Consider the following 26,878-nt stretch of genomic DNA (forward strand, 5'->3'; position numbering starts at 1 on the left):
TTGAGCAAGGCAATTCAGGGCTGCTCTCCATTCAGCGGCATCTAATGGATGGAATAATTCCCTGGCAACAACACTTCAACAATCGGAAATATTCACTCTGCCAATCTCGGTAACCGGCCCTGCGTCAAAAGAGGCTCGATCTACAAGTATGCGAAACTACCATGAATATCAATCAAGGCTTTGTCAGTCCGAGGATAAAGATTCAAAACCAAACCAAAACCTATTCTTCTCTTTCTAAAATATTAGTGTTTCATCCGGCTTTAATTTATTTTCTTGGTTTTGCAAAACACATTATTTTTTCCTCACAACGCGACACCGTCACACAAGGGGATGAGAGCTTCATCAACACCATCAAGCAGTGGCGTATAGCCAAGGGGGGGTTGGGGGTTTCAACCTCCCCTTTGGCACGCGTGTGACGTCACGATATTGAGAATGGTGCTTTCGGTCTCTTTATATCTCTAAAACAAAGTTTGCCTAATTTCAAACGAAACTGCAAAGAACGCGTTTTGCCAATACCAAATATCTCAGCCAAGAATTAGCAATAAGCAGTTTTTTAGTTGACGGATATGATAACGCCGTCAACTATTTTGCCCATTTTCAGCGTCACGCGCTATGCGTTATTTTTTGTTTTCGTGGAAAATCTCGTTTCACAATGACAGTTTCATGATGTATTCTGGCCAACGCGACTCATCCGAATTACCGGCTTTCGCGTTGGTTGGAGTGGCTACCTAGAATACAAGCGGAAGAAGTTCGCCCAATGGTGATCACTCATATCGTGAGCAGTATCGAGAACGAAGGATCAGAGAGAGAAAGCGAAACATCAATGAATGTCATCGCGGAGGTTGAAGATAGGCTACTTAATTTATTTGAAGAGCTCTATGCCCCTGAAAAGAGCGATGTTGGTGCAGTGGACCTCGTTAAAAGATTTATATATGCTAAACCATCACAGCACGCTTGGAACAGTGATATCTTTCAGAGTAAACGTTTCAAGACTTGTTTTTGAAATACAACACACCCGTAGCCTACCATCCAGCGCTGCTGTGGAACGCATGTTTTCACTTGGAAAGGACATTATGCGTCCAAAACGCAGCAGATTGTCAGACAAACGTTTTGAAATGCTTGTATTTCTACAAGGAAATAATTAATAGGCTAAGCAGCTAATTACAATACAATCTCAAAACATAATGTTGTTTACTTTATTTATAGTTATTGTGCCTAAACTTGGATGAAATAGCCTAGCCTACTGCCGTTTTGTGAGACCCTGACTAAAATAGCGCTAGAAATTCGCGCTGACGCCGTCAATTTCTGTAAGAGCTGACGCAGTAGCCTACTTTACACCGTAAAGTTTTTGGGCAATTCGCGCTCACGCTGACGCCAGGGGCGCCGGAACGGTTTTTGACTGGGGGGGCAAGATTATGAAAAAAGGGCACTTTTGTTGATAAGATGTTGATAAATAAAAGAACTTCTCTCTCTCTCTCTGTTGCTGAAAGGCCATTTTTTTAAGTTTTAAGATAAGATATAGCAATAATGCTCTTCCATCAGCTCATCATCGAGTAATGATGCCAGTGCCCGGTATAGGCTACAAAGAACAATGGCACGGCACAGTAGCCTAGGCCTATGCTATGTTATGATGATGTAGGCTAATTAGGGGAGACCGGGGCAATTTGTGCAACGGGGCAAGTTGTGCAAGTCCCCGTTTGAAAGGAAATAAAGAGCGTAATGAATCTTTAACGCCATTATTATATTTTACCTATAATGCCTTTGAAGCACGTGAATTGCAGTTATCAGTTTTTTTGGGCAGGTTAGACTTGATCAACGATATAAGGTGTTTAGGTTTTAGGATCTAAATTCGGATGCAAACGAAATTTTGATTTTTTGGATGCACAATAGAACTAGTCAAACTTTAGCAGTAGGGGTCAGTAGACATGTGAGGTAGTTGTATTTTCACAGGTAAAATTTTTTTGTACATTTGTTAGTTTTCTTGAAATTTTTTGTTCTTTAAAAAAAGTGTGAACGGGGCAAGTTGTGCAATTGATGACGGGGCAAGTTGTGCAACTCTAATATGATCGTAATATGTTGCTCAACTTGCCCCTGGCACTAGTGTTGCTCAACTTACCCCATGGTCAGGACCCACAAGAGTGGAGACAACCGGTGCATTGCACCGGGGCCCGGTGAGTTCAAGGGGGCCCGACAAAATTCACGCCATAAAAAGATTAATTTCAACGATTTTGCATAAAATATTGTTTTTATATTAGTTCCGTATGTCAAATGGGGCCCCCTTATGGGTAGCCTAGGCTATGCCCTTTTTTAAAATTACAGAATATTCAATTTTTTGAGTTTAGGGGGGGCCGACAAAATGTTTAAATTTGCGTGCTCAGGTCGATTTTGCATAAAATATTGTTTTTTATATAAATATTAGTTTTGTATTTTGAATGGGCCCCCTCATGGGTATGCCCTTTTTTAGAACAACAATATTTTCATTTTTTTGCGTTCAGGGGGCAAATAAAATGTTTAAATTTGTGTGTTAAGGTCAATTTTGCATAAAACTTTTTTAATATTTTGAAGTTGGTATTTCTTATATGAAGTTGGTATTTCTTATGTTGAAGTTGGTATTTCTCAAAGGCATATTAAATGAAATTTTCAAACGGGAATTAAGCATTAAAATGTGTAAACTGAACATTCAAGAATACATTTCAAAAAAAATTACCGAAAAAAATTTGCTTTTAATGGCGCTGGCAAGGCCCAAAGTCCAATGTTTCATTTATTTTCATTTTTTTTCAAAATGACCAAAAAGTGCAAACACAGCTCGAGAATACGTCAAAAAAGACAGCAATAACAAAAGCCACGTTACAACATCTGATATTTTAACATCAGATCTGAGGTTTTGAGCAAACTGTTTGATGTTTTGACGTTGAAATCTGATGTTTTGATGTACATACATACATAGCCTACAGTTAAATCGCCGGTAGTAACAACTGTTGCGTGATCAGCTGATTGCTTGTCTTTTGTGACGTAGACTGTACAGTCGCACGCTTCGCTGCTCACGCCCATTCCCGCTTTGAAAGCTCTGACAAAAGCACGCGCGCAATGATGGTCAGACCGCAATGGGGCAAAATTTTATTGAAAATTGTTTTATGGTAGCAAGTTAAACACAAAGAACGTGGAAAATTGCCAAGTCAGGTTTTTCCTTTAACTTAGTGTCCCTTTAATGTCATGAACAATAGCAATGCATTCATTCTAAGTTTGCTGCCCTGGTCTCTGCAGATTTCAAGGTCAGAAATGGTAAAGTATGTTAATGTAAAGCTGTAAGCACACATATGCAATGTCGGATAGTATTGCAATTTTATCTTCGAAATGGCTGATTTTACCCACTTGTTGCCATGGTTACAATCAAGTGTTGCCAGAGTAGGAAGGGTTAGAGTTAGATAGGAAAGGTTAGGGTTTTGATCTTTGCCCAGGACTAAAAAAATATCCAAAATACAAGTTTTTGTTTTCAACAGCTATAAACTTTTCCTCAAATTAGTGCAGAATTCCATATCTGACAACGCTATTGAGGATATATTTACACTATGTAGTGTTTTAGCATTTTACAGCATTTTATCTTTGCGTATAACTAGTGTGTATCTGTGAATTTAAAGTCATATTTACAATAGTGCATTGTTTGTGAAATAATGGAGTGTTAATACTTTAACCTAATTTATCCTTTGTAAGAACGCGCACCGCAAATTTTGCTTGTAGCCTAATTAGTGAGATATCACGCGACATGTCGCGCTGGGGGGCCCGGCAGCAACATCTGCACCGGGGCCCGGCAGGGCTCTTGGAGGCCCTGCCCATGGTGCTACACAGATTTCCCACCATGGTGTTGCACAACTTGCCTCGGAAAAATAATCCGGGGCAAGTTGCGCAATCGTTACTTAAACTTGAATATAGCCTTATACAGTGCAAAATAATAAATAAAACCAACCAGCTTTTGTCTTAAAACATGGCTTATTAGCATGTTTTTGAAATGCAATACTTGAGTATTCGAAAAAGTTAGTAAAATAAAAAAAATTACATTTAAAAAAAAACCTGCTCAACTTGCCCCGGTCTCCCCTACCTACTGTGATACAGAATTTTGTGTCGTGAATATTATTTTGAGGCAGAAATGAAAGATTTATAATTAGGCTAAAAGCTAATAGCTGAAATTGTTATATCGTATTGCAAAATGTGCAGTAGCTTACATGACCTTAAAAGGGCACCATTGCCCCCCTGCCCCCATCCACAGAAAAATTGAGGGCAGAGGGGCATCCGCCCCCCCCCCACCCGCTTCCAGCGCCCCTGGCTGACGCCGTCAATTTATTTCATTGACGCGTACAACTCTGGCAATAAGACAACATAGAGACTTATTAGCTTTACTTCAGAAAAACGCCGAAGAAAACATGATCTTATCCTTTTGCTATGCCACTGGACAGCACCATTTCACTGGAATATTCATACCCACATTTTTGTTGAAAATGATCTCAAAATGCACCAAATTCAAAGTAATTTTTCAAAATTTTCTGGGAAGGACCTCCCACCGCTGGGTGTCATCTTATTATTAGGCGAACACACTGTCGGGCTTCGCTCGCCGGCCGTCAAAAAAAAAACTTTCAAAACTCCTGGCTACGCCACTGCCATCAAGGCATTATTATCTTATCTCCCACTACCAGCTCATCCATTCCATCACTCACCAGGACAAGAAGCGATAACTTAAACTGGATCTCAAACCTCAATCGTCGTAGGCTACTGTGTGATGTGCAGTCTGACCATACAAAGAGCTCAACATCATGCTCTCCTGAGCCACTTCGAAAACAGGCTTTTGCCTGAGGATGGGTTTCTTTATTAGGCTATGTCCAGTTTTCTTTCGCCATCCTATTATTATTACGATAACTGCTCATCTACACATCAATATTGGAACTGGCAAATTCAACCCACAACGCTTTTCCTTAGGCTGTCATCCATTAGGCTACTACATGTGTGTGTGCATGTTTTTGTTTTATTTTTTGGGTTTTGTGACCGTGCTAACTACATATAGCCTACTAGATATTTAGCCTAGCCTACCTTCATAATTTACTATTCAGGCACGTTTTAAATCTTTCAAGGTTTTGCCACCGTTTCCCGTTCATTAACGTGCTGGTAGGTCTATATCGACTATTGTAGTTAGTAACTTAGTATCTTTTTCGTCCGGGACTCGTTTTGACGAAAAATAAAATTAATGAATTAATCTCATGTGCAAACCTTTACAGTATATCAGGTTCCACAGATGAGATCGATGTTGCCAGATTGCTACAGTTGTTTTTCTCCACATAAAAATTACGTTTATCCAAATTTGTATCAACATTTTTCAAAAATTGTTTGACATATATATTTAGGAAACTTTTGAAATTTGAGAACTACTACTACAGTGTCATATTCATAGCCGATGCGGCCTTTAATAAACTTGATGCTCAGTTTGTGATTCTTCTCCAACGTTCTTTATCCCAAAGTGTTCTTGGTTGGCAGATTGATTGATTTTGTTGACAATTAGATACAAAATGTCATTCGTTGTCTGCCATGAGCACTGAGCACGTCTCCCGAGAAGACGACCACTTAGACAAAAATCTTCGCCTCTTCTTTTCTGATGATGTGACCGAAAAATGTAAATTGCCTTTGAGTTATAGGCTACTGTTCAGTAATCCCTTATCTTGATGTAGCCTACCTGGATTAAAACTTTTGCATTTGTGATACGGTCAATATATGAAATCCGGAACGTTGTTCTATAAAATCAAATTTCAGCTGTTTCAATGTTACGCCCAGTTTCTGAGGTGAAGATCTATGTCTCACAACCATACTGGAGACCACACTAAGTCGCACCTTTCTTCAGAGATAGCCAATTAGCTATTGCCGTTAATTTGGCTTCAATAGTTTGCACTGATGTCTGCAGTTTTGATAGTGTTTGGAGGCCGTTGAATGTTAGTTTAATCAATTATTTAAATTATAGTAGCCTAGCTAGTAGCCTACAGATATATATAGAACTATGATAATAATTATTCATCTTTTTTTATTTTCCACTTCTTCTTTTTCAGTTAAAACTATTGCTAAGCTTGCTAAAAGATGACAACCTAACGGCAAGAAATAATTATATTTATTAGTTTAAACAAAAAGAGGTAAATAAAAACTTGTTAAGCAGTCTTAGTCTGTTGTCACAGAACATAGAATATGACTTGATGGAATTACCAAACAATAGCCTGCAACAATAAAATACAATAATAGTAAATGATCTTTTTTATTTCATTTATACAAAGCCTATTACTTCATGTACGGCGATAGTTTCATGCAAAAACAAAGATAAAGTAACAGAAACAAGAAAAGGGGAACATTAAGGAAAATAATGGGGTAAAACTTAATAAAAGAACACAATTGGATTATGTCACAAGAAATTATGATATACGCCAGTGACGTAGCAATAAAAAAATTTGGAAGGGAAAAAGCAACTGCTGGAGGGCAAATATTTTAATGTTCAACATTGAAAAACACAAATTGCAAAAAAGTAAAAAATAGGATTTATCAATAGTCTTCACAGTTCACACACAACAGGCTACATCATTGATCTTCGCTTACAGCTATTTGCAGTGTGTTTTATGTCAGTCAGTTACGTGTCCAACTGGCGTGGAACAACTTTGAGATAGACATCTCCTTTCGGCTGCATGCTCGCCCGAAACGCTATTTCCAATGGTGGTTCCTAAAGATGAAGATTTCATTAATTAGACTAATCAATTGCTGCATTACTGAAAAAATTAACTAACGGAAAAACAAGCAAGGCTCTTTTCACTTGGTAGGCTAGAGTAGATGTGCCATCTACGACAAAACTTACATTGTTTTTGATAAAACACTTAAGTCAAATTATGAATAAAAAGAAGTTGAATTGTAAAGTTTAGTTTATGCTTCATAACCTGAAATTAAATCAGAAAAGAACGCGATGCTCTTTCATTTTTTTTTTTGTCACAAAATTATCCCTTAGGTTGCACGAATAGGTGACCAATAGGTCAAAGGGTGTGTTTTTTGGAACGCTTTGCTGGACATAGCAACGTGTTGTCTTACGAGGATAAAAGACAATATTGTTAAACTTACAGTAGGCCATAACTTTTTCTGTTGACGAACAGAACTAAACTCACTGGACAAATTCAAAATGAATTGACGTGCAAGCCACATTAATTGACCGTTGAAGATATGCAGAAAGGAAATATATGCAGGGGAACTAGGAAAAAAAATTAGGCGAATGATTTATATCAATGTCGAGCATTGAAGAGGAAAGATCACGATTCGTGGAAACAATTGACAAACTTGGAGATGATGACAAATACTCAGCTATTAGCATTGAAACACTCGACTCGGAGATGAAGACAGAAGCACATGCAAGGTAGCATTTAACTTGTACGCCCTCAATCCCAAGTCCAACGTCAATATCATGCTTAAAGATCCTGCTAAGCGCAGGATGGTAGCAAAAGATTGACGCTTACGCGAGACTTCTATAATATTCAAAGCGTTTCGTAAAAAAATACTGCTTTTTAATTAGACGTATTGCAGTTTGAAGGTTTTTATAAGTAGCTTAAAAAGTTTTTTTTTTCTTGTAAGTGACGGTGTTTCATAGGTGCCACATCTCCCCGAAAATGTTAGCTAGGCCGATATGAAAATAGACATGTGACATAACAAACAATTTTAATTATCTAAAATGTGCTCAATCAAAAATGCAGGTGAATTCTTTCATTTTTTGTAGGCCTACGAAATTATTATAGCCTACTGTATTTTCAAGGCATTAAAAATATCAATCAAATCATTCTATAAATGTAAGTTAACTTCTTTGTTTGCGACTCTGTGACCAAACGCCCAATGTAATCCTAGTAAAACTCAATCCACTCACCGGCGTATCCTCACAAACATCGATGGTGAAGTCTCTGAGCAAATTGCAGAACGCCATCTTTACTTCCATTAAAGCGAATCTCATTGCGATGCAACTGCGAGGTCCAGCGCCAAACGGTTGAAAAACTAACGGATCGATTTTGCTCATGTCCTCCATTCTGGAAATCAAAATGTGCCTTTATTTAGGGCTTTCAGCAAGCCAGTAAAACCAAATTTCTCCACTAGGGGCAGCTGAATAGAAAGCAGTCCTTAAAATGCGTCGCTCAAGCGTAGGCTACACCTCGAATCGAACCAGAACCGCTTGATCTTGAGGTTTGCTTGTGCACAAAGTAGGGTGCTTAACCAACTGAGCTTCCGTGGCGGCCAGAAATAAATTATATTATCTGGTTGTATTGCATTGTATAGTTTGTCATTTGTTCCAAAGTTTCGCTTACAGTGATACATTTATGAGCTTCATATTTAACTTGCAGATCTGATACTTATTTCAACTCACTGTAGAGCAGCATCGTTACATGAAAGTTTGATTATACAGTCTAATCCAACGACTTGCAGTTACTATTGCAGCTAAAGCTACGACCCACCTTTCAGGTTTGAATTGAAATGGTTCGTCCCAATATTCTTCACAATGGCTCAACACATACACAGGAACGTCTACTTGAACGTTTTTAGGAATATGGACTCCATTGATGGTGATATCATTTTCGCAGAAGCGAGCATTTCTGAAGCGTAAGAAACATGTAGCATTAATGAAATTGCAGACAATGTTGTTACAAGTACATCGTTGCTACGGCACTGTACATTGTCAATAGCCAAAACCCTACAAATGTAGGCTACGCCCCGTTTGCTTATTGGAAATTCTCTGACCTGAAGTTGTGCTACAACAAAGCAAAGGTGATATCCTCTTTATAGATGTTTGGTGCGCTTTACAAGACCAATCAACTCAACGCATTGTAGTCTGAAAGACGGTTTCTATTTCAGCTATCTGCTAGGTCAGTAAGACAATTACAATCTGATATCAAATGAACAGAAGCAAAAAATAGTTAAACTTGCTTAATCATACTGCTAGTATAATACTAAAGATTGGATATTTACAGAAAATGTAATACCTTGCTAATGGGGTGTAAAGCCTGAGTGATTCGTTGATGCACATCATAAGATATTTCATCTCATTTACTGCTTCATATGTTAGCTTTCCCTGAAAAATTTAACGCAAGTTGACAGTTCTGTTGCATTTGGTGAGGAATCAGAGTTCAAAAACCCTTCTACTCATTGTTAAACATATCCATTGTACAAGACTCTCAAGCAGCTCATGATTGTGAGTCCGGAAGTAAGCAACAAAATGTCCTCATTCCCAAAACCAACACAAAGAAAGATCAATCTTCCTATCATTGTTAATATGGTACAATATGATAGACTTTGTTATTGGCAGTTGGTTTGCAAAAAGTGACATTTTTATTTGTTGTTGATGTGTTGCTGCTTGATTCTATCCACTCGGTACCGCAGAACGGAGAGTTGTCATTGAAGTTATTTGCTCAAGCACACTCCGAGAGGTGAACTCGTCCAACTGAGTCATCGGGGTAGACATTCAGAAGAAATGTTTATTATAATAATGTAATGAGGTTTGCACAGATCAATGGAAACTAATTTACAATATCACAGGCATCATTGATAACAGCTTAAGCTTGATGTAATTTCTTCAACAAACAATGACAGGAAGCGGATTTTGTATGTTTAATACTTGTGCATATCTTCAAGGCCATTGATAATACTTTGTGCTCGATGCAAAGGGGAAGCCAGTGGCCACCAAACAAGACACTTTCGAGAAAACAATACGAGGTGTTTCCTTTGTTCTTGTCTTTCCTGGAGAGATTTCGGGCCCCTAAACTTAGCCCGGGTCCAAAAGTGCCCTGTAAAACCCCCAATCAACGCTACTGCATATCCTCCGTACGTCAAGACGTAATCAGTATATATCACACAACAAGCAAGCACATCAGCAACATGCCACACAACAACGCATGCTTTGACCATTCTTACATTTTCTTCAATAACGTCATCAATTTCTTGTCGCAGCTTCTCTTGAACTGACTTGTGAGTTGCAAGATTGTAAGCAAGAAATATCATGGCGTTGCCAGTAGTCTCATACCCGGCCAGTATCATCAGCATGCTGTTGCCGATTATTTCGTTTCTTGTTAGTCCTGTTTGAACATAAGATTGAGGTTTATTTGATGAGTCACGAGCTGGTTGTTAAGTTTTATTTTGTTAACGGTGACTAAGTTAGAATAAAAAGACTGGAAGGTAAGAAACACCAAATTTGTTGTCTTCTTTGATCAAGTTATTTCAAACTCATTGCCCAAATCGTTGAAGTAGCCTACGTACAAACAATTTTCTTCATTTTCCTTACAATTATGAAAAATATTATTAATTACGCACGATAGCCGGTAGGCCTACTACGATTATGCAGTCTCTGCAGCTGTTTGTTGTCCAACTCACATGGAAAATGTTCCATTATCAACTTTTTTCCAAAAAGAAACCAGTTATTTTTAATACAATATTTTAACTCATTGGATATTGTAGCCTCCATGCAGTAGATGAAAATGTTTTGTTGTTCATCTAAAGTTGTAAAAACAAACTTTATATTAACCTTTTGCTATGCCTTGCTTTACGTCTTCTTCAGAAACTTCTGCTTTAAGCATTTGCTGCATGATATCAACTCTCTGAATAAAACAAACCGACATGAAACTTTAAAACGAAATTTCTCAACAGAGTTGATTTTATCTTTTAAAAGAAAAATTCCCAAAAGGGGCGCAATAAGAGGAAACAACAGTAGCCTAAATAGCTCATAGAAAAACCAAGCTAACCAGGCTAGAAATAGACTCAACTTTAACAGGAGTGCCGTATGTGTATTTACAAGTGTGGATGTATGTGTTTGGTACAAGAGAATAACACAACAAAAATTTAAACCACCGGTCCATGCACTCACTTGCTTATTTGTGACGTGTTGTTTGTTATCGATAAGAGCGCCAACTAGTGAAGAAAAATAACGTATTGTTTTTCGTCCAAAGATAGAATAATCCAGTTTTTCTGCGATGTTTTCCGTGGATGGAAAGAGCACTGCAATGAAAATCATATCAATATGAAAAATAACAACATAAAATGTAAAGACAAAATGCAGATACAGTACAAAACCAATCCTCGAAGTTAATCATATTTCATGTATGGTATTACTCTTTTTGAATCCCTTGTGTATAATTAGGCTATTCTCTAATTATCACCAAAGACGTTGTTGCTTTGTTTTAAATGGAAGTGTCACTGCGTACTTTAACAATGTCAGGTGAGCAATAAAGAGTTTCGGCGAGTATGGAAAATTACTAAATTAAATCCAGCAAAACTAAATTGTTAAACATAATAGCTAAAGTTGGCGACAAGACGATCACTTACTAAAAAGTATGACCAAAGGATTTTGAAATAGTTTTGCCTCAAATAAACTCCTGGCCACTTCAACCACTTTGCTTTCTTTTTGTCCGGATTTAGCCTTCAGAAATATAAATTAAAGTTTTTCTAAATATATATAGCTTAGGCTCTTCAAAAGGTTATAGTAAATGGTGTGACAGGTAAAATACTCTCCTGTTGTAGGTTAGTGGCTTTTACGCCGAGATTGGTTTACTCACTTGTAGTTATCACAGGCTTTCTTGATAAACTAGCAAAATCCAACCAACATCATGTAGCCTAGTTACATTTAGCCTAGTAAGCATTGTAGCCTAGTAACCTGTAGCCTAGTTATATTTACTTGGCTGTGAACATCCACGCTGAAAGCTGACGAGCAAAGCACGTCCATAGACAATTTTCCGAATACTCTGTTGACACAACACGTGATACAATTTTATAAACGACATACGTAATACATCTGCAGCCTAACGATGCAGACGTGGGAAAATCAATACATACGAGGCGTTTCAAACTGGAATTATTCGACGGCAACCTTTATTCAAATCAAAGAAGAAAAAAATATTTGAAAAATCTAATTCACAAGCGGTTCTTGCGCAATGGAAGAAGTTTTCACAGACACATTGTACATTTACAGCGGTAACCAGCAACATTTTATGTACAGAAAACTGATCTTGCGTCGAAACGATGTGTCGATTTCAATCATGGCAGCGTTGGTTACCCCGCTCTATCGAACTCATTATCTACACTTATATATTTAAACGCCGGTAGGCCTACGCTTGACTAAACCATGGAGCCATTCACAAACTATGATAGGTATATAATACTAACTCTTTGGCGTTAAATCTTCCGCCTTGTTCTTTTTCAAGCCGATGTAGGTTCGATTTCATCTTTTCCACACAGTTTTCCACGATTTCAAACATTCCTTTCAACTTAACAGTTGAAAAAGTTGGAGAGATAGTTTTCCTGAAATAAAATAGTAACTTTTGATAACAAATTTGTGAAAACTTCATTGTTAGAAAGTTTATTAAAACCCTAATCTAAAGTAAAACTCTCGGGCCCAAAGCGTAGTTTTGAAACTTGTGACAAACTCTCATGATGATGCTGTCGTGTTTAAAATATAACAAAACTGAAATTTAAAAAGTTTTCATTTTTCACAGTATCCACTTTGACGCATGGTGACTAAAATTAGGATCAAGTATAAGGAAAGACACTGAAGATAATCGTTGTGTCACTTAATACATGCTATAAAGCAGGCATGGCCAAATGGCGGATCGCGATCCGGTTCCGGATCTTTTCAACTTTTTTGTGGATCTTTCAAGTTGGCTCTGAAAAAAACTTCAAAGTATTTATTTTAAAAATTACTAATTTTTTTTTTTTACTTTTTTTTTAAATATTCATCTTCATGAACTCGTAAAAATCGCTGTAAGTAACTGGAAACCACGTTTCAATAGTATTGTGAAATCAAAGCCCACTCATCATTTTTCTTTCTAATACCAGACCTGTTCATTGCAGCACACCCATTCACTGATTTTTAATCAAATTATGTATACATCGTATCTTGACGCCTTGTTCTAGATGTACCCAAATAATTCCATGTTTTTTGTATGATACAAAAGGAAAAATGCACATCTTCAGCCAGTGGCGTAGCCAAGGGGGGTTTTGGAGGTTACAACCCCCCTTAGGCACGCGTGTGACGTCACGAATCACGATATTGAGAATGATGCTTTCAGTTTCTATGTCTCTAAAACAAAGTTTGCCTAATTTTAAACGAAACTGCATTAAAAGAGCGAGTTTTGCCAATACCAAACATTCGAATATCTCAGCGAGGATTTAGCAACAAGAAAACATAGAGACTTAGCTTTATTACCGAAAAATGCCCAAGAAAACATGATCTTATCCTTTTGCTATGCCACCGGACAGCACTATTTTACAGGAATATTTATACCCAGATTTTTGTTGAAAATGCTCTCAGCATGCACCAAATTCAAAGTAATTTTTAAAAAATTTCTGGAGGAGGCCCCCCAGACCCCCCCGCCGCTGGGTGTCGTCTTCAGCTCATTGTGGATCACCAAGTTCTCAGATTTGCCGGTAGTGGATCATGGCCAAAATTATTTGGCCATCCCTGCTATAAAGTATTAAGTATCGTGCCTTGGAAAACATTCATTCCAACTTGATGAAGTCGAACATTGAAAAAGCTTTAAAATCTCCAACAAAGAAACTGTTGGCAACATCTAGTGATAAAAAATGCAGTAGTACCGTACCTTATTCTTTTCCATTGCTCTCCTGTGGCTGCCAACAAACCTGTGTTCATTTCTTTGCCATTGATTTTACGAAATTGAGCCTATAAACAGTTACGTTTTTTTTTTTTTTTTGATAAATCGCCAACAGCCAATGACATTTCTTAAATCCATGAAAAAAGATATTAAGTGATAACACGGAATTACGCCAGCTAATACTGCCAGAGATATAGAGCCAGTAGCCTAAACATGCTAGAGATATTAAGAGATTGCATGTAATCATGCCAGTGTCAGCTGATATTGAGAAGCGTCAATCTTACAGGAGTATTTTGGTGGTAAAAGAAATAAAAAGGTAAACACAACGCAAGAATACTATGCATATTATATACTGTAAATAACTAACTAGGTTTAAGTAGAAAACTTTACATACTTGATGCAAAATATCATAATCAGGGATGTAGACGGAATGGGAGACATTTTAACTAGATATCTATACTGATTATTATTATCTGTAGTAATTTACATGGGCTGTTTCCTGTTTCATTTTGCTTCGTTACTTACGCTATTCACATTTTTTTGTCCAGAACAAAGTGAGGGAAGAAATTTTTTTCTCTTACTGTAATGTTAATTACCTGTCTGTCTCGAAAGTTGGAAAATTCTTTGATGTAAATTTGCTTCAATATGTCAGGGTCACTCACGACGATTCGAGGCTGCAAGCCAAAGTATGATCTGTTCGAATCAGAAATAGAATAAAAGGGGAGTGAAAGTCAATAGCCGGAAGTGACGTAGGCTACTCAAAGGAGAACGATTGCGCAATATGGGGGAAATATTGCTGACCACAATGATAAAGCCTTTGTAAACTTTATGGGCCATAGTTCTAATTTCTTTTGCACAAATTATTTTATATCGGTGAATCCTAGGTTTTTGATTTTTTTTCTATTTCGTGCATTTTTCACACAGCAATAGTTTTCAATACAATTTACAGTATAAATAATTGTAAAAGATAGCGTGGAAGCAGAAGGGTAAAAGTATTGCTGCTAATGAGCCTGTCAGTGCCTAATTTATATTAGTTTTAAATGAACTTTATGAATCATATACTCTGATGCTAAACTAATGTTAATGAATTTTTTGTTTACTTTCGAACTGCCAAAGTTCAAAATTTTGTTTCAGCAATCAAATTTTTTAAAAATTTCTTGCTAAAAGTTTGTTCTTTTATTAAGATGTATATTTTGTTATTGAAAAACATTTTTTGAAACGTCACGATTTTTCATAACAATAACCCACATTTAGAAAAATCAAATCACATTTCCAGTCAAGACATTGCAGCATAGACCTGCAATAGCCTACCACATTTTTTGAAATGACTATTGCATTCGGAAAAAAAACACAGTTTTGTAAACGTTTTGCATTATATGTTACGTTTTTGAAAACGCTTAGTATTAAAGCAACTTTAAAGCAATACGTAGGCTACCAACAAGTAACAAGCGTAGCCTCTTTGAATTACCGTAGCCTAAATAATTTGCATCGTAAAATTGCACCAAGACCAGTAATATTATATAAACTTACCCATAAATGGGACCAAGTTTCTTTCTCTGTTGGAGATCCAACTTCAACAACTAAAAACAAGAATTCACAAAAATAGGAATAAAACAAGCACACTTTTCAATTTATCTTCTTTCAATTCCACTTATCTGACTTAAAAAAAGTCATCTCCAACAAAAACATTTGGTATGTTTGGAATGAAATAACTTGATCTAATTGCCACGCTTGTTAAGACTTTGCCACTCAAATGACACAAGCAACCAAGTTTGAGAGTTTTTGACCTATTGACCTTATTGCAATAAAGGCTCATGCAATGGCGTTGTTCGTATGACGTGGGCAACTGATAAAAAAGAGGCAGCTTAACTTGATCTACTGTACTTCGGCGTATAAGCTTCTCCACTCAGTGATCATTAGATTTTGTTGCAAGACTGCAAATTGTTTTATATCACTTCGACTAGTTCCAAATAGCAAGATGTATCAGCAACAAATCTGTGACTGGAAAAAATTGCATAATTTTGATTACATTATTCAGTGCAACATAATCTCTTACATTGTCAGTGTTCTTAATGAGGTCTCCCATGTTTCCCAAGTTCATTATTGACGGTGGATTGTGTGGAATGTTGAGATTTTTCAAAACCTGCCATTTTTTGTGGATATACAATCTGCAATATATAAAAGTAATTGCATGCGATAGATTTTTTGTACAGTATACCTTCGTTAGATTTAGTCCGATAACATTGTTACTAGTGCTAAAATTAAAAACAGTAGGCCATCGGTACTGCAAACATCGTCAATTCGTATGTGCTTCAAGTTGGACTATAAGTTCAGAAAACACCACCGAGTTATTCAATCAAGTTCAATTTAAAAGTGATGACTTAGGAAATATAGCAAGCAAACAATTTGTTTTATGAGCACAGGGTTAAAGCTAGTAAGTGTAGTCGACCGATGCTTAAGTTGCTAACCTGATCAACAGGATTGCAGATACAAGTAATATCCATGTTTCTATAGATAAAATATTGAATGGAAAAAACATTTTTAATAAGCTCTTTTGGTAAATATCAAGTTATTATTTTCTGGAAAAAAATAGTTCAATCGATTAAGAAGTGATCATAATTATTCACTTATTTGGAACCTGAGTATTGTCAACTTGTATGTAATAGAATTGTAACTTTACATTAATACTGTAAAGCAGATATGCAAACATTTGTCGCTCCCAACAACGCTTCATCGCAACTTATTTGATGTCAACAGAGGTTTACGTTGAATCAATGTCTGCTCCTTGCATTTAATGTAAAAAGACTGATTTGGCGGCTGGCAGTCGTCATCCGCATAACAAAATTTGATTTCGAAATATTTTTGTTTTTAACATACTTTTCGAACAGCCCTTGTTCTGCTGATAACATCAAACATCTTTTGCGATTCGCCCATTTGACCTTAAATTGCCCAGAAGCGATTATTTCAGCAATTTGTTTGCTGTAATATCACACAGCTTTTCTTCTAGGGCAAGCTTTACTCTATGTTAAACTTGAGCTTAGACTACATTACTGTTTTCGATTTGTTTCAATAATAACGTTTTCATACAACATAGCCTACCTGATTACCAAGTTGGAATATGCTCAAACGAAAATGCGTTTCAAACACTCCAACAAGCAACAACAAACACTGCTTTAAAAATTTAATTTCCGATTCTACAACTTACCACAGTGCATTGTCCTATGGAACCATAACCCATTGTTACTGAGCCCTGAACCGTTGACACACAAACAATGCAACGATTTCGTTTCTGCGTCACGCGAATAGTTTCAGTGCAACAACACGAAGACTCGATTACCGGTGGTAGAAATTCAACGGTTTTTAATCTTTCGTATAATCCTGTATGCCTCATGGGCGAAACATGTGTCTATCGCGGTCAATTTTTGCTTTACTCGACTGCCGAGAAACACAATCTTGTAAGTTGTTATGGTTAAATTCATATTTATTCGCTCTTCTCACGACAAACGACTGACGTTAGTCTAACGTCGTGTACCAAGATAGCAAAATTCGTCATTTTTTTACATATATTTAACGTCTGCAGAAGTCAATGGAAAAATGATGGATTTTGCTGCCTGGATCACTCGCTGTGGTTGCCAGAAATAAAAACAAATTGAACTGAACCGCAACAAGTTATTCTCTCTGATTTGCTCAACCTTCAACAACGCTGAAGTCTTTTATAGAGCTGAAGAAAGCAAATACGCGTGATGCAATAACGAGAAATCGTTTTGCGTCATTATGACGTGGTACCCACGAAATCAGAAGCCACGTGGCAATTATGGCGCAACTAATCTGCAACATGGTGTTTTCATGATGACGTCAGCCAACGCTGCTGCCATACAAGCGGAACTCTTCCTTGTTTGGGTAATGCGAAACTGGGAAAACCAGACAAACAAAGTATTGCAAACTGTCAACAACAAAGTTGTGGTGCTTTTCTCCAATCGCACTACAACACTAATCTGCTGCAGTGCTGCTTCGTTTGTGGAAACCACGGGCTAAAATTGTTAATTTCGTTAGCCTACTGATAGAAATGATGATTGTATCAACATGCTATCGGTGACATTGTGTTTATCTTTGGTCACAGGCTATTTGTCAAACCTAGCCGAAGTTAAATTTGCTAAAAAGAGAAGGTAGCATTGGTGACTTTAAAACACTTTCCAGCTGGCAAAATTAAGGTTGCCACCCTCGGCATGATATACGTCTGTCAATGTTAGAAAAATGTAAAAGCGGAAGCTTGGTGAACCTGCGTACATCGTGGTCGCTGTAGTGATCACCAATAAAAACAAATTGAGTTAAAAACTAACGCCTGCTGCTGTGCTTTGCACTTGTGTTCAACCTTTGCGTTGTCCACTCAAAAAGTAATGACTTGTATGTGACGTCAGTCGTGACGTCACGCATTGTGTGCTCAAGTGAAACCACGCTGGGTTGCGCCTGCGGTCGTTCGAGTGAACCATTTGCTGCAGGCAGGGGCGTACAGCTGCGTAGTCAGGTGGAAAGGGGGTAATTGACCTCCAAAAATATTTTTATATGTGCAACCGACCGACAGATTTTCAAACACTATTGGCTCATAAGGTCTTTATAAAACGGTAACAGTAAGAGAAAATGAGAAAAAATATGCAAAAATCATAAAAACCTGATGTGATTTTTGTTTGTTTGTTTTGTTTTTTCATATATTTACCCTGCATTGCGGGAAAGCGGACTTGAGCGCTATGCATCGGTCTACGCCTTCCGACGCACACCTGACCCACGCTGCAGCCGACGACAATGTCTGTTTCCGGTTGTCTACTCTACTTATTACTGAAATTTGGTACTACCCATTACTCGAAATCGATCACTGGGTAGAGGCAATTATCGTAAAGTTTCTTGCCCAGAGAAACAACAGCAAGTGCGGGTGGCTGGAGTCGAACATGCAGGCTCTCGACTGCGAGCCCAACGCGCTAACCACTCGGTCATTGCTGCGGTCATTTTGAAATCAGCAGCCAGTCAATATACCCCAAATCACATCTTACATTGCAGACACAATTTTTTTTTGCTGGCCTGTGCTATGCGCCTATGCTGACATAAAATGTGTGTTGGCTTGTGTAATAGGGGTAGCCACTTTAACAAGGAAAAATTCTGCCACTGCAATTGACTAGAATGCACCGCCAACCAATCATAAGCTACGTTTTCTATGACGTGAAAAAGAGCGAAAAGAAGATGATACAAAGCAAATCAAGTGATGGATTTTCTGTCTGCTGGTTGGCTTAGGGGTTAGGGCTAGAAAGTAGTTATTTCATTGACGCGGGTTCGATTCCCACCACTGCTATTGCCCTTTTTTCTTCTGTAATTACCAAATAAAGTTCAAAACAAGCATTAACTCTCTGGCTGAGTGCTAGAAAGGTCACAATTGGACGGTAGCCTCTTATAACATGTTCTGATTGGTTGGTTGCATTGTAGTCATTCGCAGTGGCAAAATTTCTACTTATTAAAGTGGTAATAGCAACGTGGTAATAGGCTGTGTTGCCAGATAAGGAATTCTTCCCTAATTTGAGAAAAGTTTAAAGCTGTTGAAAACAAAAACTTGCATTTTGGAATTATTTTTAGTCCTGGGCAAAGATCAAAACCCTAACCTTATTCCTAACTCTAACCCTTCAATCAATCAATCAATCAGTTTATTTATTTGTCACAAACACAAACATGAAAAGAATACAAAATATCCAATAATCTGTTGTGTGTCACATGACGAGGAGACTGCGAAAAGACCAAGTCAAGTTATTTTGTTTCAACAGCGCCATATATTAACAAACAATCAGAGTAAATGTAATTGTCAAAACAATGCATTGTACAACTGTTGGTTAGATTATGGCACAATCAGGATGGTAGCGAAAGGGTGCAAGTATAGAATCCGCTACCTTGGTCAACATGACGTCACAAAACGGACGCAACTACTACATAAGGGGTGAAAAAAAGGATGCTGAAAAGCTGCGGAATGAAAGTGATAAAGCGGAATGGATATGGATTTTTTGACAATTTTACTGTGTTTTTACAATAAAAACATTAAACCAACGTCGAGTGTTGAATATAACTACCTAGAATGACATAAAATTTACCAAATTGCATCAATTCAACTAAAAATTTACCCAATTAAACTTTAAAAACAAAAATATGAAACGTTTGCAACTAAATGTGTTGTAGCTATCTAATTTCTGCTCGCATTTTAATTTTTACAATAAAAGTACCAATCTAACGCAACTGCAAAGAGTATGTGTTGCTTTATGCACGTGGAAATCTACAAAACTGGCAATCGTCGTTCAAACGTAGCTGCTGGGCGACACTTTTTTCCAATGCATTGTAAAGGCAAATCGATCCTTATTCAGTATAAGCCACCCCCTGTTTGCTGTGATCGGTAAATAGTGCTTCCACTAAACTTGCTGTAGTTTTCTCGTTTCTGCTCGGATTTTAACAATTTTGCCATCGTTGGAAAGCACAATCATAATACATCTACACGATTGCGGAAGAAGAGTGATGGCAAATTCTGTTACATGTACGAAATGCAAGAAATGGGTGCATGGAAGATGTGCAAAGATGAAGAGAGTGACATGCAGATCTGGAGATGGTTTTGAATGTGAAAGATGCAAGAAGATTGAGGAAGGAATGATTGGTCCTGTTGAAAAGCTGAATGACGAAGTTGAATCAGTAAATGCCTTTTGCTATCTAGGAGATAGATTGAATGCCAGTGGTGGTTGTGAAGCGGCAGTGACTGCAAGAGGAAGGTTTGGTTGGTTGAAATTCAGAGAGTGTCGAGAGTTGTTATGTGGTAGAAGATTTCCGTTGAAAATGAGAGGAAGAATTTATATTAGTTGTGTGAGATCTGCAATGCTGTACGGAAGTGAGACATGGTGCTTACGGGAAAACGAATTGGCGATTTTAAGAAGAACTGAGAGAGCGATGGTGAGAGCAATGTGTGGTGTAAAGCTGATGGACAAAAGGAATACCGAAGAACTTATGAGCTTGCTTGGGTTGAATGAGAGTGTTGATAAGTTGGCAAAAGCGAATGGAGTGAGGTGGTATGGGCATGTTTTGAGAAGGGATGAAGATGATGTTTTGAGAAGAGCGCTGGAGTTGCGAGTGGAGGGTCGTAGAAAACAAGGAAGACCAAAGAAAACATGGAAAAAGCAAGTTGAGGAAGAAAGCAGCAAGGTGGGCTTGACAAGAGAGGACGCGCTAGACAGATCGATGTGGAGGCAGGGTGTGAAGACGATTGCGGCACTTGGAGGTGAATCCGGCCACCCTCGGTAACGGGGACATCACCGGATTAAAACTGGACTACTACCTACTACTACGATTCAATTAAACAGTAGCACAAAATAAGTACTAGCTTTATCTTGTGATAACTTAAACTTTACCAACTTGTAACGATTCTCAGCAATTTAATTTTTGCAATAAAATCATTAAATCTTTGCAAACTAAAAGAATATGTCTTGCTTTATGCACCTGGAACGTTTCAGGTTTATATCTCATCTATAAAATGGGCAATCGTCGTTCAAACGTAGCCGCTCGGCGACACTTTTTCCCAATGCATTGTAAAGGCGAATCGATCCTTATTCAGTATACGCCACCCCCTGTTTGCAGTGATCGGTAAATAGTGCTTCTACTAAACTTGCTGTAGTTTTCTCGTTTCTGCTCGGATTTTAACAATTTTACCATTGTTAGAAAGTATGATTATATATCTACCCGAATCAATTTAATGCAAACACAAAGTAAGTACCACATTTATCTTGTGATAACTTAAACTTCACCAACTTGTACCGATTCTCAGCAATTTAATTTTTACAATAAAATCATTAATCCCTCACAAATTGAAAGAGTATGTCTTGCTTTATGCACCTGAAAAGTTTCAGGTTTATAATTCATCTACCAAATGAGCAATCGTTGTTCAAACTTAACCGCCCAGTTTAGTGGTAGCACTATTTACCGATCACAGCAAACAGGGAGTGGCGTATATTGAATAAGGATTGATTCGCCTTTACAATGCATTGGAAAAAAGTGTCGCCGAGCGGCTGCGTTTGAACGACGATTTCCCGTTTTATAGATGATATAATCATATAAACCTGAAACTTTCCAGGTGCATAAAGCAAGACATATTCTTTTAGTTTGCAAAGACTTAATAATTTTATTATATAAAGTAAATTGCTGAGAATCGGTACAATTTCGTGAAGTTTAAGTTATCACAAGATAAAGCTAATACTTACTTTGTGCTACTGTTTAATTGATTCTTGTAGATGTATGATTGTGCTTTCCAACGATGGCAAAATTGTTAAAATCCGAGCAGAAACGAAAAAACTAAAGCAAGCTTAGTGGAAGCACTATTTACCGATCACAGCAAACAGGGGGTGGCGTATCCTGAATAACCTAAGGATCGATTCGCCTTTACAATGCATTGGAAAAAAATGTCGCCCAGCGGCTACGTTTGAACGACGATTGCTAGTTTTGTAGATAAGATATAAACCTGAAACTTTTCATGTGCATAAAGCAAGACATACTCTTTCAATTTGCAAAAGTTTAACAATTTTATTGTATAAAGTAAATTGCTGAGAATTGGTAGGCCTACAAGTTGGTGAAGTTTAAGTTATCACAAGAAATAGATGGTACTTGTTTTGGATTTGTAGTTAATTGATTCGTGTAGATGTATGATTGCGCTTTCCAACGATGGCAAAATTGTTAATGTCCTAGCAGAAACGAGAAAACTACCGCAAGTTTAGTAGAAGCACTATTTACCGATCACAGCAAACAGGGGGTGGCGTATACTGAATAAGGATCGAATCGCCATTACAATGCATTGAAAAAAGCTTCGCTGGGCGGTTAAGTTTGAACGACGATTGCTCGTTTGGTAGATGGGATATAAACCTGAAACTTTCCAGGTAAATAAAGCAAGACATACTCTTTCAATTTGTAAAGAATTAATGACTTTTTTGTAAAAATTAACTTGCTGAGAATTGGTACAAATTGGTGAAGTTTAGGTTATCACAAGATAAATGTGGTACTTACTTTGTGCTTGCATTAAATTGATTCGGGTAGATATATAATCATACTTTCCAACGATGGCAAAATTGTTAAAATCCGAGCAGAAACGAGAAAACTACAGCAAGTTTAGTAGAAGCACTATTTACAGATCACAGCAAACAGGGGGTGGCGTATACTGAATAAGGATTGATTCGCCTTTACAATGCATTGGAAAAAAGTGTTGCCGAGCGGCTACGTTTGAACGACGATTGCCAGTTTTATAGATGATATAAACCTGAAACTTTCTAGGTGCATAAAGCAAGACATATTCTTTTAGTTTTGCAAAGACTTAATGATTTTACTGTAAAAATTAAATTGCTGAGTATCGTTACAAGTTGGTAAAGTTTAAGTTATCACAAGATAAAGCTAGTACTTATTTTGTTCTACTGTTTAATTGATTCAAGTGTAGATGTATGATAGTGCTTTCCAACGATGGCAAAATTGTTAAAATCCGAGCAGAAACGAGAAAACTACAGCAATTTTAGTGGAAGCACTATTTACCGATCACAGCAAACAGGGGGTGGCTTATACTGAATAAGGATCGATTCGCCTTTACAACGCATTGGAAAAAAGTGTCGCCGAGCGGCTACGTTGGAACGACGATTGCCCGTTTGGTAGATAAGATTTCCACGTGCATAAAGCAAGACATACTCTTTGCAGTTGCGTTAGATTGGTACTTTTATTGTAAAAATTCCAAACGTTTCATATTTTTATTTTTAAAGTTTAATTGGGTAAATTTTTAGTTGAATTGATGCAGTTTGGTAAATTTTATGTCATTCTAGGTAGTTATATTCAACACTCGACGTTGGTTTAATGTTTTTATTGTAAAAACACATTAAAATTGTCAAAAAGTCCATATCCATTCCGCTTTATCACCTTCATTCCGCCGCTTTTTGTCACAGGCTTGCCAGATTGGCCCTTTTGGGGCCAAATTTGTGAAATTGGGCCCTTTTTAGAGGTAGTTGGCCCCCAAAAAAATTGTTTGGCCTCTTGGCCCTTTGTTTTCAATATTTGGCTCTTTTTGGAAGCACTTGGCACATACTAACAAACTAGTTATTTAAGTAAATGTCTTTCGGAAATTGAGACTGAAAAGTGTTATTACGATTTTTTAAACAGTGTTTAGCTGACAATGTTTATGCCAATGCCAAAGAATCGAGTGGAAACACTGTAGAAGATAAAGATTTGGAATTGTTCTTGTAGAATGTAGACTGTGTTGTTGTAATGTTGTAACGTTATTGACGTTGTTAACGTTATTATGTATTATTAACAACGTTATTAACATTATTGAACAATTTGGCTCTTTTTTACCCAGTTTGGCCCTTTTTTCGACATTGTTTGGCTCTTTTTCTCAAAACCTGTCTGACAACCCTGTTTTGTCATCCTTTTTTTCGCCCCTTATGTAGTAGTTGCGTCCAAGGATGCCAGAGCTTGGTTTTTCCACCTAGATCTGGGTTTTTTTTACCACATCTGGGTTTTAAGTTTTTTTATTTCAAATTTAGGTAAATCTAGGTTTTTTTGGTTTTTAACTTTGTACAGAGCTTGCACTGTATTAATGGTCACAGCGGTAAACCATAATCTCTTCGTGGGAAAATTGTAACGTAAGATTCCCAAATCCGTTCGTCTGCATGCAATGACCCAAAAATAAACACACTTTCGAAACGTCTATTCAAACAGTGTATTCCAGTAAAATTAGCCCGAGGCTATCGAAAATAGGTGTAACGCCTACACCTCTAAAAAAACTGTCACTACAATACAGATTAATTGGATAAAAGACGGAACCTTTGTCCAGCTAGCAAGCACTAAGCCAACAGTTAAAAGTGCGGCCAACTTTCAAACAATCATTTTACGAATGACCAGAATAGATATCAATATCTCAAATTCACGTAGAAGGTAACTGTGACGCAATAAATGAAAGACAATTATGAAGTCATTCCAACAGGTGTTCAAGCTGATGTAATATTTCCTGTTTAAACAGGCCCAAACAGGTCCAAACAGGTCTTCTGAACGATGGTGCAATTTTGGCACATGCTTTAGGAATTTCCATGACGTAATATTCAGTAGACTTGAACGGTTTTTATATGACGTTTGATTTGGTGAAAATTGTCGGGAACATAGCGGCCCCTAGTTATGACAGTCTGACATGGCATAACTAAAAAGAAATGACGACAATTGTGAGCCAATGAATAAAAACACATGATACACAAATTGTTTGAATCACTCACGTTTAAGTTAATACGCAAATACAAAGGGCATGCAAAGAATGAACAGCAATAAGAATAAACACGATGATACATGAAATTGGTACCATAGGTACACGCTAAATGACGCTATATACAATGGTTGCGCTAATAACCGACTGTTCCGGGCTCAGACAAGGGTCGGCCACCGCAGACAAAACCAGGCTCAAACCCTAACACTTAGGTGTTCTTTACGGGGGCGAGGCACGAAATATCCCTCAACACGTAGTCTACTTTTACTTTCCCCGTACTCTCATCATAGTTGCAGACGGCAACTTTGGCTCTACGAACCACAGGCTTCCCTTTCCTAATTTGTGGAACTACCTCATGCACCCTCCCAAGTTGATACTTCCCACGTTTACCAATGTCTTGGAGAGAACCTACCACTACAAGTTGACCAGGCTCCAAATTCTCGGCCATTTTTAGCCATTTTTTCCGGCCCTGAAGACCTGGCAAGTAAAAATCGATCCATTTACTCCAAAACTGCTGAGAAAGTGACAAATTAAACCGATAATCCCTTCTTAATTGGTCACGATCATGTGGTTGCCCAACAGCACAGTATGGGTCTAAGTATGGGGTCAAAAGTGAGGCAGGGGTGATGACAGTAAAATCCCTAGGGTCGTCACTCAAAGGTACCAAAGGGCGTTCGTTCACGATCCGAACGGCACTGCCTGTGTACGTAAGCAGTTCAATAAAATTGGGCTTACGAATTGAAGAGTCCAAAATGTGAAAAAAGTATTTGGTCACATCAGCCATGAAACCAAATCTTTCAAGCCGAAATCTAGCCAAGACATCTGCCAGAGGGTTTAACAAGTCAGACAAGTCAGGGCAAGAAGACATTACATCATTTACACAAGTTCCTCGAAATTCAGATTGTTTTAAAGCCTTCTTCCTTAAAGCAGCAGCTCTATCTGACGCCAACACAAAATTGTTAGGTAAATCAATATCTTCCTTCAACGGAACAGGTATCTCAAATCGACCATCTTTCAACTCAATATTCGGTTCGACAAGTTCTCTAGCCAAAATATCATTGCGAGACAATTCACAGGTTTCATTTTGCAAAGTCAAATCCTGAATGACTTTATTCAGGTCTGCTATTTCCATATCACGAGACTCAATTTTACGTTGAAAGCCAGAGATGACATCCGACTCTGAAGACGTCTGCACTCTGCACACTTTAGCAACGCTTTCAACTAAGGGTGACTTACCACCACAAGCCAACCAACCGAGAGGAGTGAGTAAAGCATGCGGTTCACTGCGATTGTCACCAACACGCTCTTCTTTTGCACACATCAAATAAGCGTTGTTGTTGCCAATCAGTACATCTACAGTACTACAATCATTCAAATGAAACATATTCACGTCATGAAAATGACGGAAACCACTTAAATCTTGTTTATGGGGTAAAGTTTTAACATCGTCAGCCCAAGCTGGGTTAACCACCGAGGTTATATCACAAAACAGTTCATCAGTCTCTAACGACTGGATGTTGAGTTTAACAAGGTCAGCACAAGTAGGTTTCTGACCAGCCAGAGTATCCATTTTAAACGACGCTTTATCATACGGTTTAAGACCAAGTTCGCACACCAAGTCACTCGAAACAAAGGTCAACTGCGAACCAGGATCATGCTGACAATACACCAACTTCGATTTGCCAGTCATTGGATTCAAAACACGAGCAGCAGTAACGCGGTTAAAGGCTGCTTTAACATTTCCAATCTTAACATTACGCACAGGAACTCTGGCACCAGCCTCATCTTTACCGACCAAATCCAGAGAATCACGTGACGTCACATAAAAATCATGCAGAAGAAAATAGTGTTTCCTATCGTTGGTAGGTCCACACTTACGACAGTTATTTGCATGATTACAGTCTCTAACCATATGCTGGCGCAAACAATTCAAGCATTTGCCAGCTTTCACAAT

General features: G+C 37.8%; 1 protein-coding gene across 2 annotated transcripts; it reads right to left on the reverse strand.

Moving 5' to 3' along the window:
* Positions 1 to 6,124: 6,124 nt before the first annotated feature.
* On the reverse strand, positions 6,125 to 16,989 carry LOC145772250 (cytochrome P450 3A31-like). 2 transcript variants are annotated; one of them, XM_082584109.1, is made up of 15 exons: positions 16,843 to 16,989; positions 15,694 to 15,805; positions 15,168 to 15,217; positions 14,234 to 14,330; positions 13,626 to 13,705; positions 12,193 to 12,327; positions 11,705 to 11,771; positions 11,356 to 11,449; positions 10,898 to 11,028; positions 10,559 to 10,631; positions 9,952 to 10,112; positions 9,024 to 9,112; positions 8,499 to 8,636; positions 7,919 to 8,075; positions 6,125 to 6,739 (listed from the first exon to the last, which is right to left on the reverse strand). In XM_082584109.1, exons 2-15 carry the CDS (start codon positions 15,736 to 15,738, stop codon positions 6,650 to 6,652), a joined length of 1,407 nt encoding a protein of 468 aa, XP_082440235.1. In that variant the 5' UTR covers positions 15,739 to 15,805; positions 16,843 to 16,989; the 3' UTR covers positions 6,125 to 6,649. The 2 variants fall into 2 exon arrangements, with proteins under 2 accessions (XP_082440235.1, XP_082440234.1); XM_082584108.1 differs by lacking the exon at positions 16,843 to 16,989 and adding an exon at positions 16,106 to 16,235.
* Positions 16,990 to 26,878: the final 9,889 nt, after the last annotated feature.

The sequence above is a fragment of the Aplidium turbinatum genome, chromosome 6 (assembly GCF_918807975.1).
Source record: "Aplidium turbinatum chromosome 6, kaAplTurb1.1, whole genome shotgun sequence".
Lineage (NCBI taxonomy): Eukaryota > Metazoa > Chordata > Ascidiacea > Aplousobranchia > Polyclinidae > Aplidium > Aplidium turbinatum.